Below are 16,664 nucleotides of genomic sequence, written 5' to 3'. Positions count from 1 at the left end.
CAAAGTGGAAATAAATACTGCATTCAACCAAAAGAGTGCAGATTATGAAGTCTGTATATTATGTTGCCCTTCAGTAATAATTAGATTTAAATAGAGAAGATGGGCACATCGACTACCTGATGCAATAGTTCACACTACAGGATTTTTTTTGCCCCAATCAGCTATCAGAAAGCGTGGATTCCCCTCCGTGTTTTCTGAGGGGAAATTACGGAGGGGAATCCCAAACAGCTGACACGGTGCAACCCGGAGATGATATGTGGAAACAACATTAATGTTTATTCAACATGCAAAGAATATAGAAATGACAAGAGGAGGAGTTGGAGCTAAATTGCTACCGCAGTTGATAAACCCGGTAACTTTTCAGCTGTTCTTCGTTAACGTGATGTAAATAGGTTATAATGATTTTCATTCAGTCAGGACTTTACACTGACACTAGCCACATGCACTGCAGGTAGATTGTAGTAAAGCATTGATTAATGCCTGGTTTTAAAATTAGTTCATGGACTTGTAGCCATTATTTTGTGCCCATTGTTGGACACCACACGGCAGGACCGAACCCGATCGAACCGTTATACCTAGGATTTCTGTCGGCTAATGTGTGGTCTGTCAGGTTTTGAAAATGGACCGACAATCGGCCGACAGCTATAAGATCGTGTAGTGTGCGCTGGGCTTTACACTAAGGAAATGAGGAAGGGGGGGTCAGTGGAGAGCACCGGAGTTGAGCCTGTTTTCGTTCAGTGTCATTAACAGAAAGAGAAAAAGGCCAGAAGAGACGATAAAGCCGATAATTAAAATGACGTCGATAGTTTTAATTTATCGTACGATTAATTGATTTATCGTTTATCGCGATAGGCCTGGCTGTCTGCCGGGTTTTAGATTCATCGGAAATCCGACCCGGCATTAAACGTTCAACAAGTTAATGTCTGATGTTTTCATTTTTCCTTCAGATTTTCTAAATCAGCATGTTTGGAAGGAGGAAGAGGAGGAGGAGGAAGATCTCTCTGAGCAGCAGCTTTGGACCCAACAGAACTACTCTGTTCTGGACCAGGAGGAACTCAGATGTCCAGGTATTAAAGAGGAACAGGAGGAACCAGAACTTCCTGATGCTGCAGAGGAACAAGATGAGGAAGAACTGGCAGATCAGAGGGAACCAGAACATTTACTGATCAAAGAGGAACAGGAGGAACTGCAACTTTCACACATTAAGAAGGAACCAGAACCTGCAGGATTCGGATCAGATCAAGGGGAACCCGAACATTTAGTGATTAAAGAGGAAACAGGACAACCTGAACCTTCACACATAAAGGAGGAACAGGGTGAACTAGAGCGTTCAGGGGTCAAGAAGGAGCAGGAGGAACCAGAACCTGCAATAGAACCTGCAGTAGAACCTGGAGGACATTCAGAACGGTCCCAGTTTGCAGTCGACCTTGAGGAGCCTCAGCTGCTGTCCTTCCTGATCCACAGCAGTCAGCAGATCCAGCAGCTGTTGGTGACCCACTCTGCTGATGGGTTATTGGACTCCTGGTCAGATCAGAGGCGCAGCTCCAGGGAACCAGAACTGGAACCAGGAGTGGATCATCTGTACAGCCGGTCTGGTTCTGAAGCTCAGGGCCAGAGTGAGGCAGGAAGCAGCGGTCCTGTGTCTGACAGCCGGGTCCACTCCAACCCGGAACCACCTGTGAAATGTGACGTCTGTGGGAAAGTGTTCAGGTACGAGCACAGCCTGGTGGAACACCAGGGCGTCCACTCGGGCGTAAAGCCATACGCCTGCGACACGTGTGGGAAGAGCTTCACGCAGCCTAGCGGGCTGAAGGTCCACATGAGGATCCATACTGGGGAGAGACCCTTCACCTGCGAGACCTGTGGGAAGAGCTTCCGCTACAGCAGCCATTTCCACGTCCACCGCAGGACTCACACAGGGGAAAACTCCTTCTCCTGCAACACCTGTGGGAAGGTCTTCACTCGGATTCGCAGCCTGAACGTACACATGAGGTTTCACACGGGCGACTGGCCGTTTTCCTGTGACACGTGTGGGCGGGGCTTCAGTAACAGCTTCCAGCTGGACGTCCATAGGAGGACGCACGCCGGCGAGTGGCCCTTCTTCTGTGAGACCTGCGGGAAAGGATTCTGCAGGCGTTTCAGTCTGAAGGTTCACAGGAAGACGCACACAGCCGAGAGGCCCTACAAGTGTGAAACCTGTGGGAAAAGTTTCCGTGACCCTTCGTATTTAAACGTTCACAAGAAAACTCACACAGGGGAGAAGTACTCCTGCTCCACGTGTGGGAAGAGCTTCACCCAGCTGGGCAGTTTGAACGTCCACAGCAGGATGCACACAGGAGAGCGGCCATATCTGTGTGTGACGTGTGGAAAAGGTTTCATCAACAGCAGCCAGCTGAGCCTGCACAGCAGGACTCACACGGGTGAGAAACCATTTTCCTGCGACGCCTGTGGTCAGAGCTTCTCCAGGAACAGCAGCCTGGTCGTTCACATGAGGACACACACCGGGGAGAGACCCTACCACTGCAGGACATGTGGGAAAAACTTCACCCAGTACGGCGTTCTGCAGATCCACGTCAGAACCCACACCGGGGAAAAACCCTTTTCCTGTTCAGCATGTGGAAAAAGATTCAATCAGAGCAGCAGTCTGATCAAACACATGCAGGTTCACACACAGAGGAAGGCTGCTCCTCTCTAAGCCTTCAAAACGTAGATCTACAGGTTAAAGAATTTTAGTTAACATAGACCTGGAGGGTAGATGTGGGCAAGTCTTCTGGTTGTACCAACTTCTCTGTCAGGTTTCCCTCAAATTGCTTCTTTAAAATTCTTTTGACCTTGTTAAATTACAGGTTATGTGACACAGTTTAAAGTTTGGTTTTAGTTGGAGATATTTTTATTTCTGCTTTCAGATACATTAATATAATCTCCAAACATAACAACAAAGAGTAAAACATGGCAGGAAGATAAACTAGTTGAATTCAAAAGAACCAAAAATATGTTTATGAATGAAGGAGGAAACATTTGCAGTGTTGTTGTCCCCCTCCTTTCTCTACTCTCTCTCTCCTTCCTCTTCTGAGAGGGGAGATGTGCTACCAGCTCTCCTTCTAACGGGTTAATTGAGTTTCCTAAATCTGCCGGGATTTACCCTGTCCAGAACTGAAGTAAACTCTGTTTAAACTGATTTCCAGAAATGATTCGCCTGGTTTCTGACGGCCAACATCCAGGTGCCCCACCCTGCTTCCCCCTGTGAATTAGCCAGACTGAGCAGCCTACAGCCAACTAGTTTCACAGAGCTCACCCGTTAACGGTCGCTCCTTCTCTATTTTACAACTTGCATTTGTTATTGAACCAGGTAGGTTTTAGTGACTCAGCGAGTCCCAAGGATGTTGTTTTAAATTTGGGCTACCAGCAACCTAAAAACATTTTCCACTTTTTCCTCTCCAGAATCAAACATCAGAGCTATTTTACAACCATCAAAGAACTTTAAGGTGACTCATTAACTGAATGTCCACAACATCTTTTAGATTTTCTTTATGCTAAATATTTTATTAGTAAGGCATTTTTGCAAGGGTCAGTACAGCTTAATTCAGTAGCAGAAATAATCAAATAAGTAAAATCAATCATCTAGTCTATCTTTCCCTACTGCTGACACTGAGAACTAAAAAAGGGAACCTTTGAGAGAGACGGACGGAGTTTGGCGTTTCGAACCCCAGACCTGGCCTGATGGTGAAGAAGGTGTTGCAGCAGGAGGAAGTTGATCGATGAAGGCAGGGATCTCTGTAGGTCTGATGAGCTTCTTCTCCGCATGGATGGTGAGGTCACACAGGACTTGGTGCTAGCAGGAAAAAAGGCACCAGTTCTTCTTCTTTGCCTTTGTTCTTTGTCTTTGCCTTTATCTTCATCTTTGTCTTTGGGGTCTGAACCCAGCTGATGAGAGAAGTGCGATTTGAAGCCACAGGTTGTGGGCCTGACGGGTTGGTCCCCATGAGCAGGACAGTCTCCGGCTCTGTGGCCCCGGCTCTTCTTCAGCTGCAGAGTTCTTTGTCCATCTCGATCTTGGCTCGAAGCTGCCCGGAGGATCCAACAAAAGGTTCCTCTTTTGCTCCCACCTTTTATAGGGTTTATCCACCTTTTGGTGCGTTTGCATTGGCTAGCACTGATGCTGTGCTTGTTTTATTGGTTGACTGCTTAGACAGATGATCTCATATCCATCACTGTCTTACAGACATTATGTCCTGATGTCTGTGCTGATGTCTCAGGGTTGATCAACCTCCTACATTTGTTGCCTGCACAACCTTTTCTCTGAAACGTTTATGTTGTTCAACAATCTGTTTCTAAATATAGCGTTGATCATCTCTGCTCTCCTGTTAGTTCCCCTTTTTCCCTTAACCTTTCACCTTTCACCTACCATCTACCTCCAACATATCAGTGATCTTTAATTGCAGTTACACCTTTTTACACCATTTCAAGTTCAATGTCAAAATCACATTTATATCACATTTATTTTCTTCAGCTTCTCTGATTTAGCATTCATTTATGATTTTGTAACCATAACTTATTAATTATTCTTATTATAATCCTAATGTGAGTTATTACAGATGTTTTTCTGAAAAGAAACCAAGAATAATCCATGATTCTAATTATTTGATACCAAAGTTTCAGTTACTTGTTTTTCTTGTAAGTGTTCCCACAAATGTAAGTGTAAGTATTAATATAAGTAAACCAATATTAATATAAGTATTTTACTTTGAATCTTATCAAATTACTCAAAATGTTTAGATTTCATTCTTTAAAACTTTCATGCTTTAAAATAAGAAATAGTCTCAGCTATATTTATAAATCTGCAGGCTGGAAACTTACTTTCTCTTTTTCCAGGAAACCTGCTTTTCCTGTTTAATGACTCTTTCTGACTGACTGATTTCTGATGATTAAATAGAAAAAAGTAGAATTAAAGCAAAGTTTGCATGAGACAAAAACAACACACACAACCAGATTTATTTTATTGACACTTAAGTCTACTGCTGGGCCTAGATATCACTTGAGTGATTCATTTTAAAGATAACTTTATTTATTATTACTGTTAAACTAAAATCTCCAGCATGGGGAAGTGGGATGAGCTCGGATTTTCTTGACAGCAGCGTCACGTTTTCTGACTCCATTAATCAACAGAACAGTTTTCTATTTCTGTTCCATTTTTTTCAAATGTAGTTTTTTCTTTATGACACCAAGCTGCATGGTCTGTCATAGGAAGCTCAAATAAATTACTTATTACACTAAACTTCATTAATTACATCATAAATGCTGAGTATTTAATTCCTTTAATAAACTCTGAAATGTTAGTTTTGTCTTCATGCTAACTTGAGAGCGACGATCCGGTTAATACCGACACAGAACCGTTTAAATTAAGTTCAGATTAAAAATATTAAAAACTCACAGGAAGGGATTTTATTTAATATGAAATATAATAATATCCTAAACATTTGGGTTCATTTTCTGTTAAACTGATAAATATTTTACTCTCTAACTATTAAAAGATGAAGAATTACAATGAAGGAATAATTAAGAAGTTCTATTGACTCTAGAAGATTTGTATCCTTCCTCCTCTAACTTTAACTTTTTTAATGAAAGAGTCTTTACTTTGACTAGACCGTTGTATTGCTCCTGCTATCTGTAAATAAAAACTATAATTGAGTGTTTTTCACTTGAAGTTGTTCAGTCTCACTGTTTCCTCGGGTTAAAGGTTAAGATAAATAAGTTCAGTAAAATCTTCTGGTTCTGGTTCTGGTTCTGGTTCTGGTTCCGCCTCAATGACTCGGTTCTGCTCACTCAGATCAAATAACCTGTTTGTCTCTGAGAACTGGGTCATAATCTGCTTTATGGAAATAATGTGCTGAAAATAAATTATACAGATTTGTAACTTTGTGTTGAGTTTTTTTATTTGTATTTTTTAAGGTTTTTAATTTTCTAAAACAATTTGAATTGCAGCAAATATCACCTGGAGGCCTCAGGATAACCAGTCCTTGATCTTTATTAGATTGCTGAGTTAAAACAGGAATGTTTGTGAACTTTAGAATGAAAAACATATTTGGAGAAAATCACAATTTATAGTTGAGATATGAAGAAGTTTTTCCCACTTAAGGCCTGTAATCTGCTCCGGTCCAGCAGGGGGCGGTAAATTGACAAATCATTTGCTTTTATCAGTCTGACCTCCAGCAGAAGTAAACAATGCTTCCAGCAGCAGGTTGTGTTTTTGTTTCTCATATTTCAGTAACAATGTCTTCAGTTTATTATCTGTTCTTACTGTCAGAGAGACAAACTGCTGCAAAATGAGAAATAATATAAATATTAATAATTAAACTTCTAAAAACATTTAACAGGTTTGGTTAGCTGCTAAAAATCAGACGTTGTAATTTATTATCTTGGGAAAATCAATAGTTATTAATAAGTGATGATCAAAAAACCACAGAGGTAGCAATAGTAACCTGAACCTCCTGAACTCATTTCACTCTGATCTCTGCAGAGACTCTTTAGTTAAAGCAAAGCAACAGCGCCACCTGCAGGTTGTTCCCAGTCTGTTTGATGGTGTGGCTGTGATGGTCAAACTGGAAACTGTCAATAAAAATCTGAATCAGAAACATTTCAGTGTCGCTAACGTCTAATCTAACCCAACAGCGCCACCTGCTGGTTGATTTTATCCATCAGATTCCAGTTCAGCCGCTGAATGTAACATAATCTTCCTCTGATTATCCAATCAGCATCTTCCTCTGATTGTCCAATCAGCATCTTCCTCTGATGATCCAATCAGCAGCTTCCTCTGATTGTCCAATCAGCAGCTTCCTCTGATTGTCCAATCAGCAGCCTCCTCTTCTCTGTGGGCTGCAGGGGCTGATGGGAGCTTTGGTTCCTCTGCTAGAAACCACGTGGCCCTGGTCTGATCTCTCAGCTCGTCCTTGTTTGGCCTCAGCTGCATCAGAGCGCCACTTCTCCCCAGGTTCACCAGAGGAAACTCCACTGCACACAATGCTTTTCCTCCCAGCTGCTGCTCTGTGCTGGCTGGGTTCAGGTGAGTGTTTCCAGCCAATCAGGAGCCAACAAAGCCCACCTGGAACAAACACTGTCACACTAACCTTCACCTGTCTGTCTGTGTCTCTACAGCGCTGGCTGCCATGGCAACACAGCTGGTTCAGGATTTAACTCTGACCAGGAGAACCGGGCAGAGCGTCTCCTTCAGCTGTGGAGGAACTGGGCAGTGTGGTGGTGGTTATGTTTACTGGTACCAGAAGAAAGAAACTGAAACCTTCAGAGTGATATTTGATATCAATAGGAGTAATGGTAAAATTGATAAAAGTTATTCAAGTCATCCTCAGATCAATGATTTTTCAGCTGAACAAACTCAGAAAGGCTGGGAGATGAAGATTGAAAACGTTAAACTGGATCATTCAGCCTCCTACTACTGCGGCTGTGTGAAGTCTGGTTCCCACAGTGAGAAATGATTCCTTCAGCCTGAACAAAAACCTCCAGATGATCAGATGTCAGTTTGTGACATAGAGAGCAGTAAACCACAGCCCAGGTTCACTGATTTCACCTCCATCTCACACAGAGACTCTCTGAGTTTTAGTCTTTAATGTTTCATTATTTTATTATATTTATTTCAACATTAATTATCTTAATTCATGTTGTGAGTTACTGGATTGAAGAGATGATTTAATTACTAGTAAACATTAATTTTAATACCTTTGTTTCTTTATAATTTATAATCTCAGACAAGATTTTATGTAATCAGAAATTGATTTGTTTGGTTTTTGGTTTAGTAACATCCAGATCAATCACTGACTTAACGTATTATCATTAGTAATAACTAAAAATATCATTTTTATTTATCAAAATGATAACTAAAAGTCATTTTAGTTATTATTTTAGACACTGATTGACCACCACTACTGGTGGACTCTCCTTGTTGTGCTGCAGCTTGATGCTGTTCTGTGGAGCCATGATGCCTTTACCACCATATTGATGATTTCTCTACGTTTCCTCAGGTCTCATTTTTTGGATGCAGAACCTGGAAACATCCAGATCTACAGGTGAATCTGCTGACAATGAAGATCAGAAAACCTGGAGCAGCCAGAACAAACCAACTCTGTGATGATTATTAAAACCCAAACAAGAAAAACCTTTTCTGTCTCTAGATCCACATTCATTAAATCTCCATGTTTGTTCTTCAATCCAGCAGAGATGTTCATCATGCAGGGCCGGTCCAAGGTTGTATGGGGCCTCAGGCAGAAAATGATTTAGGGCCCCTCTTCCTGTAAACAGTGGTGGCGCCATAAAGCTCCAATGGAAAAGTCATAACTTCCTCATAGCACCACCAGGAAATATAGATTTAATTTTTATTAATGTAACATTACTTATAAGTATTTGTTGTTGCAGTTTCATCAAAAGACACAAAATGAAAAGAAATTATTATATACTGAGTTAAAAACACAAGAGGATTTGATCTTATTATCACTTCCAGGAAACAATTGACATGATGCCGGCTCCGCCCCCATGCAGACGAGGAGCGATCCTCCTCCAATCATTGCAGGTTTTGGTCAGCAACTGACCAATCGGTGGTCACAATTTGTCAGAAAGTGTCTGACCTTTATCTAGATGAACCGACTTCGACGATATTAACAGTGTTTATCATAGCAAACTACCAAATGTTAGTCAGTATGAAGGTAACCGGTATTAAACATAACATTTTTTATCATAAGAACATTTATAGATAGTTAAATCAGGTCCTGTACTGGTTAATTAGCCAATTAAATAAATACAAGTTAATTTAAATAAATAAAAACCAAATATGACAATATGACTCTTTGCACATGACGTCACTGTCTGGATGTCCAAACCTGCTCTCCTGTATAAAGCCTGTCAAAATACCTACATGTGGTTCATAATCTCACTTTTATTGAGTTGATTTCACAGTAAAATGCTCACAAGCTGCTGCACCGACAGACAAGAGTCAAAACCAAACTTGTCTTTTTATTTTAACCAGGAAAGATGAGATGATATCAGCCGTCAATCATAATGACTGGCAGCTGTTGGTGGAACCGAGGATTTACAGCAAACACTTTATACAAGGTAAGAAGATTAACGTTCATATATTTTATAAGTAACTATGATTAGAAAGATATGAAATATCACATTATGGAGAAGGTAACCATCAGTAACCATGTTCAATACTTCAGATTCTCACTTCTGATCTACAACATGGAGCTTTGAATGATTAAGTGACGTAGTTGGAAAGAGTCAATACTTGGTTTCTCCTTTGTCATAAATATGTTTTAACCTAAACAATGTCATTTATTATCTGGAAGTCATCTGGCTAACGGCTCAAAGCTTCATGCTGACGTCAAATAAACGTAAATCAGTCTAATTAAAATAATATTAATGTGTCTGTTGATAACTATTGGAGAAAAAGATCCGTCGTAGAACCTCAGTAAAATGCTTTGCTCCCCTTTAGCATCTGCAGAAATAAAACTCTGGAGCCGCCGCTGCCTGTAAAGAACATCAGCAGACTCACAGCAGGTCAAAGGTCGTGACCTCTGCTGCCTCCATCCCACCTGATCAGTGTGAGCTTCATGACTCCATCAGCCTCCAGGAAACCACAGACCTCCATGCTGCATTCATGATCTCAGGAGATCTCAGCAGCTGCAGCTCAGACTGAAACACTGAAGACTTTCAGCAAGACGACGTCCCAACAAACCAGGAGACCCACTGGGAGAGATGGGAGCTTTCAGACATGATGTCTGCAGAGCTTCCTTCAGACCTACTTTGGACCTTCACAGCACATTTCTGATGGTTCTGCCAAGGATCCACTCAGAACCTCACAGCAACTTCAGCAGCCATGTTGATGTGAACATCAGAGAAACTCATCATGGAGCTGAAATCTGATCCTGCTGCATCATCTGGACCGGTTCCCCTCAGCCGACCCGTTCAGCAGCAGACTGGTTTCTGTGGAGGATACTGGTACTGTTTGGTTCTGGAACCAGACTGGATGGAATCGGTAAGAACCAACATTTAACTGGGCTTCATCCGTGGAGATAAGCATTAATGAAATATGATTAATCTTATGAAACAGGTTTAAATTTCATAAGAAGCTGAACTTTGTTCTCATTTCTGTAACTATTGGAGGAGATTATCTTTGATGTTGTCAGGATCTGTGTTTTTCTGTGTTTATTTAGAGTTTCCTGTGTCTTTGAGTCTCCGTGTTGTCCTGTCCTCCCCTTGATTGTACCCAGGTGTGTCTCGTTTCTGTGATTACCCTCCCAGTTATTTAATGCCACCTGTGTGTCTGCGTCTCTGTCGGGTCCTTATCTACCAACAGTCAGTCATTTGTTTTTTCATTCATGTCCATTCGTGTACCTGTGCTACCAGTGCTGAGCTTTGTTTTCCCGCTCTGCTGTGCTGACAGGGTTTTGGACTGTTTGGAACATTCAGACATTACCATCATTAAACTCTGTTTTTTTTCACTTAAACCTGGATCCTCAGCGTCTGCCTCTCCACCTCACCCCGCACCTCATGACAGATGTTGTTATAAATAGACTAATTTCTGAAAAACGTTTATTAAAAACTAAAACAAAAACTTACATGAAGGGTAGGTTTTTTGTCAGTTTGTCTCACTGTGAGGAGGAATGATGGCAGTTTGTATCTTTACTCCGTCTTTGGTTCTGGAACCAAACTGTTTGTAACTGGTAAGAACCAACATTTACTGGTTTTACTGTAGAAGTTAAAATGGTTTAATGTGTTTCTGCTGCTTCAGGATTTACATTTTTTATCAATAATAGAAAATGAATCAAGGAAATATCAACAATTGATGAAAAACATGTTCAAAAATCCAAGAATATTCTAAAATAAATGTAGTATATCAATCAATCAATCAATCAAATTTTATTTGTATAGCACATTTCAGCAGCAAGGCATTTCAAAGTGCTTTACATCATTACAAACACAGAATCACAAAGCAATATAGAATCAATCATTAAGTCAAGTTCCATCAATAAGTTTGTAATTGATTACATTTCAAATAAAATCCTAAACAGGTGGGTTTTTAGTCGAGATTTAAAAGAAGTCAGTGTTTCAGCTGTTTTACAGTTTTCTGGAAGTTTGTTCCAAATTTGTGGTGCATAGATGCTGAAAGCTGCTTCTCCTCGTTTGGTTCTGGTTCTGGGGATGCAGAGCAGAACCAGAACCAGAACCTGAGAGGTCTGGAAGGTTGATACAACAACAGCAGATCTTTAATGTATTGTGGTGCTAAGCCGTTCAGTGATTTATAAACTAACATCAGTATTTTAAAGTCTATTCTTTGAGCTACAGGGAGCCAGTGGAGGGACTTTAAAACTGGTGTTATGTGCTCTATCTTCCTGGTTTTAGTCAGAACGCCAGCAGCAGCATTCTGGATCAGCTGCAGCTGTTTGATTGATTTGTTGGACAGACCTGTGAAGACGCTGTTGCAATAATCAATACGACTGAAGATGAACGCATGGATGAGTTTCTCTAGATCTGGCTGAGACATTAGTCCTTTAATCCTGGAAATGTTCTTCAGGTGATAGAAGGCCGACTTTGTAACTGTCTTTATGTGGCTCTGGAGGTTCAGGTCAGAGTCCATCACTACTCCCAGGTTTCGGGCTGATCGCTGGTTTTCAGTTGTAATAACTGAAGCTGTGCGTTGACTCTAGATCTATAACTCTAGATTGTTCCTCTTTAGGTCCAAAAATAATAACTTCAGTTTTGTTTCTGTTCAACTGGAGAAAGTTTTGGCACATCCACACATTTATCTGTTCTAAGCATCTGTTCAGTGATTGGATGGGGTCAAAGGTCACCTGGTGACATCGTAATGTAGAGCTGTGTGTCATCTGCATAGTTATGGTAGCTAATATTATTTCCTGTTATAACCTGAGCTAGTGGGAGCATATAAATATTGAATAAAAGGGGTCCTAGGATTGAACCTTGGGGTACCCCACATGTGACCTTTGACCTCTTTGATGAAAAGTTTTCAATTGAAACAAAGAAATCCCTGTTCTTTATGTAGGATTCAAACCAGTTAAGCACTGGACCGGAGAGTCCGACCCAACTCTCCAGTCGATTCAGTAATATGTCATGGTCAACACTGAGGTCCAACAGAACCAGCACTGTGGTTCTGCCACAGTCCGTATTTATATGGATGTCATTGAACACTTTTACGAGGGCGGTCTCTGTGCTGTGGTGAGCACGAAAACCAGACTGGAAGGAGTCAAAGCGGTTGGTTATCGTTAGGAAGCTAGTTAATTGTTTACACAGCTTTTTCAATAACTTTGCTGATGAATGGGAGGTCAGAGGTCAGAGATCGGCCTGTAATTCTGCAGTAGTGATTTGTCCAGATTGTTCTTTTTTATCAGTGGTTTGATTACTGCTGTTTTCAGAGCCTGGGGGAAAACGCCTGATGAGAGCGATGAGTTACTATCTGGATCAGATCAGCAGCAATAACAGGCAGGACTTTCTTAAAGAAATGTTCTAGAGTTATAGATCTAGGACATCCAGACAGCAGGAACTGGAGCTTAGTTGACTTATAATTATATATAAATATATATACTACATTTACTAAATGTAGTATATATATATACTACATATATATAGCCAATATTACAGTGACCCTGTAATATTGGCTAAGATTGTTGATAAACCTCTATATTACTATAAAATATTCTTTATATGTTAACTAAATGCTAAAATTCAATGTGGGAAACATGTTCAAGGACAACTTTATGAAATAAATGTAGTATTTTAACCAATAATTAGAGAGTATCTGTAAACTCTCAGTAACTCTAACTCTGCAATATATTCTGTAAAAGTCTAATTATTGTAAAATAGTCTTTTACAGTAATTAGACTGTATTTACTGTCTAATTACACTAATTAATTAGACAGTTTTAGCAGTTTTAACTGATAAAACTTGAAACTGACAGAGAAACACTGAGATAATAAAACCAGAAAGCAGCTGATGGGTTTTTGTATCAGTCTGTCTCACTGTGGGATGAATATCTCTTTGGATCCGGAACCAAACTGTTTGTAACTGGTAAGAACCAACATTTATTCATTTCACTGTTAAAATGTCAAAATGGGTTTAAAAGTCACTTTCAGCTGTTTTAGTTTTAAAGATGTTTATTATTTTAGCTTTTGATCAATCACGCTTAATCTGTTGAAAATGCATCAAATGAAAATTATAATATAGACAGAAAATGTATAAAACATTTCAGAATTGACCAAATGTTTAAAACGTTAGAAAGTTTACCGATAAAACCCAGAAATAATCTGATCAGCAGAGATGTGAGTCTGTCAGATGATTAAACTTTTAGTTTCTGAGCCTCGTTTTAAGTTCAGAGCAGCAGAAACATTTTCCTGACATCAATAAACTGATTTTACCGTCGCAGCTGTGAACAGAGTGGATCAGCAGAGCAGCTGCTGCATGTTCTCTGTTCACGCAGCTGCTGGGGGAAAAATCCGATTAATGCAAAATATTCCTGATTCATTTACTGGCTGCTGAAACCCAGCGAAACGTGAAACTGATAGAGGAAAACTGGAAATAATAAGACCAGAAACCAGCCGGCAGGTTTTGTGTTTCTCGCTGTTTGGATCTTTGGTTCTGGATCCAAACTGAGGTAAGAAAAAATGTTTTATTGTTTTATTGTAGAAGTTAAAATGCGTCCAAAGCCACTTTCTGAGTTGAAATGTAATTTTTTTCATTAGTAAAAAATTCATCATGAAAATAATTTTTGAAAACTCTTTGAACAACTTCATAAAATATTTACTTCTAGAAGTATTTTAGAATAAAATCATTAAACTCTGTGATATGTTCACAATTTACACCAGTTTTAATTTAGTGAATCTAAAATCTTTCTGTGAAACTAAGTTCAGTTTTTCAGCTTCTGAATGTCGTTAAAAATATGATTTATTTTTAAAAACTGGTTTTTGTTTTTGTTTTCAGGATAAAATTTAATAATAAATTATGACGTAAAAAAAGTAAAAAGGCTTTTACATTTCATTTAAAAGTAAATTAAATACAAACTTTTCAAAAATGTATGGAAAAATAATCTGGAAAAAATAAAAAGTATTAATTATTTAAGAAAGAAATAATTTCTATAGCCGTATATTGATCAGATATTGATCGGCATTCAGATCGGCTCCAGCCGTAACGATGGATTAACCCAGTTAAAATGTTTCTGTGGAGCCGAGTCCAGGTTCTGTAGTGGACTTTGTTCTGGACTAACGAGTAGATTAGTAAAAAAAATTACATTTATAAGTAAAATCTGGGTTAAGAAAAATTCCAGTTTTAGAATAGAATAGAATAGAATAGAATAGAATAGAATAGAATAGAAGTACTTTATTCATCCCAGCAGGGAAATTACTTCGCAGTTACAGCATAGAGACACAATAACAACCACTGAGTAGTAGTAGTAGATAAAATAAAAATAAAAATAAAATATAAAATGCTGTTAATATAAGAAACAACTTAGAGCAGTCCTTGCAAGATTAAAAAAATGCAGATATGTATCTGTAAATATATGTACAGAAATGTGCCACAGTGCAGTTGTGCAATAATTTTGATCATCAGATGAATTTATTGAGACAAAAATACAGAAACAGTTTTAAATGATGATCTTAGTTATTCAGAAGAAAAGCCGTTAATTGAAACCGTCTGTTTTTCCCGTGAGAAGAAATATTCCCACCCGACCCGATAACCGGGTTCAACCAGCAGAACCAGTAAAGAGTTTTAAATCCCAGTGGAGGAACTCTGACCCGCTCTGCTTTGCTGAATTGATTTAATTCAGACACATAGGGCGGGTTTCCAGTAGGAATGAACAGATGAAGGCCATGGTAGAGTCCAGGCTTTGACTAGGCCGCACCTACACTTTTTTCATTTCATGAGCCATTCAGAGCTGAACTTGCTGGATTGTTGTTCGTTGTTCGTTGATCGTTGTCTTTGGATCGTTGTTCTACCAGGTACAGCAGGTTCTCCAGGTCCTTCAGCAGCTCATCAGTCCCAGAGCATCACTCTGCCACCACCGTGTTTGACTGAACTGTGATGTTCTGGTTCTGACCTGCTGTCAGTTTTACAGCAGATGTAACGGGACGTCCAGGTTCTGGAAGGTTCTCTCCCGACTCATCAGATTGTTTCAGGGATCATAAATGTCAGACGGGTCTTTGTGTTGTTTTGGGTCACATCATTTTTATTCAGCCTCTCCTTATTCTGGAATCATGACCTCTGACCTCAACCGAGACAGTGAGGTCTGGAAAGGTTTAGATGTTCTGGATTTTTCTAGGATGGGTCGGGTCTTTTATTAAATAATAAACAGTTAATAAATGAAATCTTTTATTTTCTCAGTTTATCGTTTCCTGACATTAAATGTGTTTGATGACCTGAAATATTTCTCTGTTCTGTTTGTTTCTGCTGTCTTCAGGTAGAGCAGTGAAGAAACCCGAGGTGACTGTGTGTCCGGTGAAAACAGAAGGCCGTGTGGAGGGAGACACGGCTCTGATGTGTCTGGCCTCGGCCATGTATCCTCCTCTGGTCCGGATCTCCTGGAAAAGACAGAAGGGCAGCAAGGAGGAGCCGGCCCCCGCTGAGGAGAAACAGCAGGAGCTCAGCGGGTCAAAAAGTTCTGCCGTCATCAGGCTGGTTAAAAACGAGACTCTCTACAATTATGAATACATCTGTGAAGTTCAGCATGAGGGCGGCAGCGTGACCAACCAAACACGGTTCCAAGGTACGAAAAGCAGAAGATCAGTTCAGGAGAAATGCAGCTTCAGATTCAGTGTGACTGGAATGTTGGACTTCTCTTTGTTCCAGAACTTCCAGAACCTCCAGCACCAACAAGGTCTGGAGCAGCAACAGATCGGCCAGCAGCTCCTGCGCCGCCACCAGCAGCGTCTGTCCGTCCTCAGCTCCCAGTGAGGCTCCCAGTGAGGCTCCCAGTGTCCTTCCAGTCTCGCTGCAGGGTGAAGCTGCTCTGCCTGCTGTACTCAGTGCTGATAGTGAAGAGCCTGGTGTACTGCAGTGGCCTCTCTGTGCTGATGGTCCTCAGGAGCAAGGGCCCGGCCCCCAGCTGAACTGCTGCAGTTTATCACATTCATCAGCTTTAAGAAACATTGTTCAGGACAAACTGTGGAATGTACTTTTGATTTCATTTTGCTGCATTTTATTATCATTTAATTCTTTTTGCTTTTCACTTTTTACAGTGTTGTAGATTCTACACATTTATTCATTCTGTATTTGAATAAACTCAAACATTTTTTGTCATGTTTTTCACTTTTTATAACTTTTAACTGACCTGAATGTAATGAAATTAAAACAACAATAAAACCATTTTTCCACCATCAACATGTATGTTATTAATATGAATTATATGTAACGTGTCAGTAAACCTTATTGGTTCATCTGTTTGTCGTCTGATTCTTCAGTTTTGCTCTGAATCAGTGAGAACATCAAACTCTACGCCGATGACGTCGTTGTTTCCACTCATGAACAAACAGCAGAGCTGCTTTAAAAACTAACATCCTGACTGTTTATGAGTTATTCTAACATTAGCATAATAAAACACATTTTCTGTGTTTTCTTCACTTTGTAGGAACTTTTCTGTTTCACACAGTTTA

General features: G+C 40.0%; 1 protein-coding gene across 1 annotated transcript; it reads left to right on the top strand.

Moving 5' to 3' along the window:
* The first annotated feature begins 952 nt into the window (after positions 1–952).
* LOC111608859 lies at positions 953–16,357 on the top strand. The gene is made up of 6 exons (XM_023335260.1): positions 953–1,067; positions 6,880–7,060; positions 7,153–7,488; positions 9,935–10,042; positions 15,473–15,778; positions 15,862–16,357. Exons 1-6 carry the CDS (start codon positions 963–965, stop codon positions 16,119–16,121), a joined length of 1,296 nt encoding a protein of 431 aa, XP_023191028.1. The 5' UTR covers positions 953–962; the 3' UTR covers positions 16,122–16,357.
* Positions 16,358–16,664: the final 307 nt, after the last annotated feature.

The sequence above is a fragment of the Xiphophorus maculatus genome, chromosome 6, assembly GCF_002775205.1.
Source record: "Xiphophorus maculatus strain JP 163 A chromosome 6, X_maculatus-5.0-male, whole genome shotgun sequence".
Taxonomy (NCBI): domain Eukaryota; kingdom Metazoa; phylum Chordata; class Actinopteri; order Cyprinodontiformes; family Poeciliidae; genus Xiphophorus; species Xiphophorus maculatus.
Note: the sequence above shows the minus strand (reverse complement) of the source record. Positions and strands in the feature narration are given on the sequence as shown.

Bases quoted from the DNA above. Each gene is read 5' to 3' on its own strand.
- LOC111608859 (XM_023335260.1), top strand. From the start codon at position 963: ATGTTTGGAAGGAGGAAGAGGAGGAGGAGGAAGATCTCTCTGAGCAGC. The intron at 1,068-6,879 runs GTATTAAAGAGG...TGTGGGCTGCAG, and splicing joins GGAGGAACTCAGATGTCCAG to GGGCTGATGGGAGCTTTGGT. The intron at 10,043-15,472 runs GTAAGAACCAAC...TGCTGTCTTCAG, and splicing joins AACCAGACTGGATGGAATCG to GTAGAGCAGTGAAGAAACCC.